Genomic DNA, 4,591 nt, shown 5'->3' on the forward strand with positions numbered 1-4,591 from the left:
ACACGCGCACAGGCACACCCTGCCTTCAGGTCCTCGGAGGCGCCTCGGCTTAGATTGTGGGGGTGGGCAGCATGGCAGAGGAGTGGGCACAGGACCGGCACTTCCCAGATGGTAGTGTTCCAGGGAATGAAGGACCAGACACAGGGCTGCCCACTGTTGGTTTTGCCGACTAGGGGTCACGGACCGCTGCTTCGTACGGTTGCCATCATTTCGTAACAGAAGGGCTAGGAGTGGGGGCAGTGGCTTAACATCAAAACAATAGCTAGACATAATCTCAGGGGAAAAGGCCCGTCTCCTCAGAAAGAGCAGTCAGGGGCCTTACAGCAACATGTGTGTCTCTCACCTCACACTCTCTTGTGCTTGGAGCTGGACCTCAGCAGCCCAGCCAGGGCTCTGTCACGAGCTAAGGGGTGCACAGCCCCAGAGACAGGAGGCCGGGGACCCACTCCCATTCAGAGCCACCTGAAGGCATTGCACGCCGATCCCAGGATGGGCCGTGTAGCCTCATGGTTAAGAGCCAGGCCACCCGGGGTCAGATGTGAGCCCGCCACGTATTTTTGATGAATCCTAGGGAATTTTTTAGCATCACTGTGCCTCAGTTTCCTCTGGAGTTGTTTGAGGATTAAACGTGTTACTCTGTGTAAAGGAATTAGACCAGTGCCTGGAACATGGGAAGCCCAAAATAAACATCAATATTTGTTTTTTTTGTTTTTTGTCTAGGCCGTAGAACGGGCCAGTTCCTAAGAGTCACAGGAGGTCAGGCTGTTCTGTAGACAAGGGTCCCGGGTTTGGGGCTGGGATGGCCCTTGGCAGCTGACAGATCATTGACTGGATTCTGAGCAGCCCCCTGAAGACCACCAGAGCTGTCGTGTACCCTGGAGGACACACCAAACCCGGGGGTCACAGGGAAGGAGTGAAGCGTGGTGGTAGTTTCAGACATAAAAAGTGTAGAATTTTGTTTAAAATTACATATTGATCTTTCTTCAAGACATAACGGAGTTCTAGGGAATTGTTGAGTTAACACAGTTCTTGAGCCCTGGCTTGGCCAGACGGTCCTCTCACCGGGCATGGGACACGGAATAAGACGGGAGTCCCAGCCCTCACGGAGGGGCTGTTCTAGGGAAGGAGACGGGAAGTAGACGAGCGAAGGAGTAGGCAACCTGACTGTCAGGTGGCGAGTGCTGCAAACTCAGTCTGTGTCCCCTCCATCCACTCCTGTAACTGGGGCCGAACACCCTCCTAACTGATTGTGTCTTTGCAGACGATCTCATCCCACCGTTGGACTTGCTTGAAATGATTGTCAACTGGATTTTTGAGGACCCAAGATTGATTCTCATCACTTTTTTAAATACTCCAATTGCAGCAAATCTGCCGATAGGATTTTTAGAGCTCACCCCACTCACTGGATTGATCCGCTGGTGTGTGAAGGCCCCTCTGGCTTATAAAAGGAAAAAGAAGCCCTCCTTATCCAATGGCCACGTCACCAGCAAAGCTGCACAGGACTCAGGAGGGATGGACAGAGACTCCCACCTCTTGTACTCAAAACTCCATCTCAGCATCCTGCAGGTGCTGATGATGCTCCAGGTGCACCTAACTGAGAAGAATCTTTATGGGCGCCTGGGGCTGATCCTTTTTGACCACATGGTCCCGCTGGTGGAGGAGATCAACAGATTGGCGGATGAACTGAACCCCCTCAACGCTTCCCAGGAGATCGAGCTCTCTCTGGACCGACTCGCACAGGCTTTGCAAGTGGCCATGGCCTCTGGTGCCCTGCTGTGTACAAGAGGTGGGTGATTTCCTGCCCTGGCCTTCCCGGGGGTGGGGATACCACCACCTGTTTGAGAGACTGTCGGGCTCCTGGACAAATACTGTTTTCTGCCTCTTTTAGGACTTCTTTCCTCTTAGTGAACATGGGGGAAGCGGGGGGCATCACAGGACGTACGCAGGCAGGGCACTGTGACCATGACGTTGGTGTGTCTCTTCGCTGTTTTGCCCTGGACCGGAGACTCCTCCAGAGTGCAGATAATAGCTTAATACTCTTAATATTCTCGTAAGGAATCTTCTTTTTCTGCTGTCTTTTTTTATCGAGGCATAATTTACGTGCAATAAAACGCACAGGCTTCATTGCATAAAACATTCCTGTCGCCTGTTTTGAGGGTTCCTCAGTTCTGCATTTCAGTGCACGAGCTCCCAGGAGAAGGAGCTGGTGTGAGTGACACCCCCGTGTGCGCTTTTTAACCATTGGCTCCCAGAAGCTGCCTGTGGCCCCAAGCTGCAGTCACTGGGTTTCCCGCTTCTCGTGGGCGTCTGCTGTGCGAGGTGAGGACCCTGCCTCTGGGCCCCTCCCCCGCCATCCGGGGCAGACTGTCGTGGAGCCACCCCTGTCCTCAGGGATGTGTCTGTTTGGGGACTAGTTCGTTAAAGCAAAGACTGGAGATAAAGAGAAAACAGTTTCTGAACGACGTTAGGAGATTGTGGCGTCAGGCACCGTTAGGATCTCGCTAGCATCTCGAGCGTCCGGGCATTTCTTCTCCTGTCTCCAGTCTGTTCCTTAATCGTGTGTCTCCTTGCTTTCAGATGACCTGAGAACCTTGTGCTCCAGGCTGCCCCATAATAAGTAAGTGCCCTCTCGAGACTTCTAGTTGGGGGTGGAGGTGCAGGTGGGGTGCCAGGCAGGGTAGACCGCTCGTCTTGGCTTCCTCGGTCTGTAGTCTGGAGCTTCTGTATATCGGGAGCCCCTTGGGGACCTGATGGTAAGTAGGGGACAGATATGATGACAGTCCACACGAGGAGAAGCTCACAGAGAGAGTAAATCAAAGACGAAAGGGTGGTCATCTTGGCCGGAGTCAGGAAACCAGAATAAACTCAGTGTCACTTACCGTTCACCAAGCGCTTCTGCATAATTTTTGTGACATCGGTGACACAGTGTTGGTGACATTGTGAGCAGCAGAAATACCACAGAGCCACAGCCCTAGGGCACAGCTTGCTGGTCAGGCCTGTGCCTTGGTGTCAGATGGCCTTGGTGTCAGATGGCCAAAGATGGGGCGCCAGTGCGGTTCTGTCTGTGGCTCGCTGTGACGCTTGGGCAGCCTCTGCCTGTCTCTGAGCCCCCGTTCCCCCCTTGTGAAGTGGGGACACAGATCCGCCTGCCTCCCAGGTTGTGGTGAGGATTAAACAGGTGGCATTTGTAAGTTTCTTAGCCTGGTCTGTGGCACGCGGGATGCTCTCCATAATGGCAATAGTTGTCATAATTTGAGGGGAGGCAGTGATGATAGTGGGGAACAGCAGGAACTGTGGTCGAAAGCTTCTGGGGAGGATTCCAGCCTTGCTGCTTCCTATCTACGTGGCCTTGGGCAAGAACCTTATCTCCCACTCCCTCCATTTTTGCTGTAAAATCAAGAAAATAACAGTACCTGCCTCATGTCCTGCCGCCTCCTCCGCATTCTGCAGTAAGTTTTGTGAGGATTAAAGGAAGAAAAACAAAGTCCTCAGAACTGTACTTGTATAGCATCTAAGTGTTGGCTGCTATCGCTTTTACTGTTGTTTTTATAATTTAGGAATTCTGCTTAATTAACTTTACAGACTCTCTTAAGCAAACACCTCTGTGCACAAAATACTTCATGCGAATGCAGTATTAGCAAAAACCTGGAAGCGACCTAACTGTCTCACAGCCCGGGGACACTTAGCGTGTCACAATAGGTCAGGAGGGTAGGCTGTCGTATCTGCGATAGGTGCCGCACGCAGTGGACACCTGAGGGGTTTACAGACCTGAAGCAGCCCAGCCAGGTTGGTGGGTGATGCATGTTCTGTCTTCAGACGGTCACCCTGGTCTTCAGCGGGTGGCAGGGCGCCAGGGCTGCTGTTGGCAGGTAGCGTAAGCGGAGGGTGAGCGAGCCAGCACTGTGCGTGCCAGGGCCAGCGAGTCTGGGCCATGGTGGCAGGCTGATACAGAGCTGTGTGTCACTCGAGGCCATAGGATTGGCCAGGTGCTAATTCACCGCTGCCAGTGAGCGAGCTGCAGCCAGCGGAGCCTGTCCTCATGTGCGGTCGGGGGACGCCATGTCCGGCTCTGCGCGGGACGCCTCGGGCAGGTGTCTGGGCAAACAGGAAAACGGAAGGTGGAGCACGGTGGTCCTTAGTGGAGCAGAACGCTCCTGCTTGAGGTTATGCCCGTCCACCGGGCGGACAGCTCGTCCAGAGGGCCACCTTCCTCGCAGGAGCCCGCTCTGGTCCTTTTCTTCTGTCAGGGCTCCAGGAAAACTGGCATCTGAGGGCATTGCCAGGGTGAGCCGGCGCCCGTTCCCTTCTCGTAGCGACCCCTTCGTAACGTGTCCCTGCCCTGCGCACAGCTTTTATTTAAAGTGCAGTGTTTTGGGGACATTAAAATACTGAGAGGGAATAAACCCTTCATCATCTTGACATATAGCTGGGAGTCCGCATTGGAACCCCTCCAGACTTCTAACCGCCCCTGCTGGGCCCCGCATCCGCGAGCTGATGGCTGTCTGTCCCGACGCGCCTAGGCTGGCATCCAGCCCCTGGGCAGCCTGGCACGGTGCTGGGGCTCTGTCTGTCATTTCTCATCATGTTCTCT

The 4,591-nt window shown here is 54.0% G+C and overlaps 1 protein-coding gene across 3 annotated transcripts in view; it reads left to right on the forward strand.

Annotated features, from left to right (window-relative positions):
* Positions 1 to 4,591, forward strand: part of CUNH7orf26 (chromosome unknown C7orf26 homolog) — a 12,342-nt gene that overhangs the window by 5,369 nt on the left and 2,382 nt on the right. For all 3 annotated transcript variants that reach the window (XR_001516399.1, XM_006906555.2, XM_015585342.1), the window contains exons 4-5: positions 1,262 to 1,786; positions 2,578 to 2,617. Coding sequence is in view for 2 of the 3 variants with exons in the window: in XM_006906555.2 (XP_006906617.1) it covers positions 1,262 to 1,786; positions 2,578 to 2,617 (565 nt within the window). In the remaining variant the exon portion in view is untranslated. The remainder of the gene's footprint in view (positions 1 to 1,261; positions 1,787 to 2,577; positions 2,618 to 4,591) is intronic.

This window comes from Pteropus alecto, unplaced genomic scaffold (genome assembly GCF_000325575.1).
Source record: "Pteropus alecto unplaced genomic scaffold, ASM32557v1 scaffold40, whole genome shotgun sequence".
NCBI lineage: Eukaryota > Metazoa > Chordata > Mammalia > Chiroptera > Pteropodidae > Pteropus > Pteropus alecto.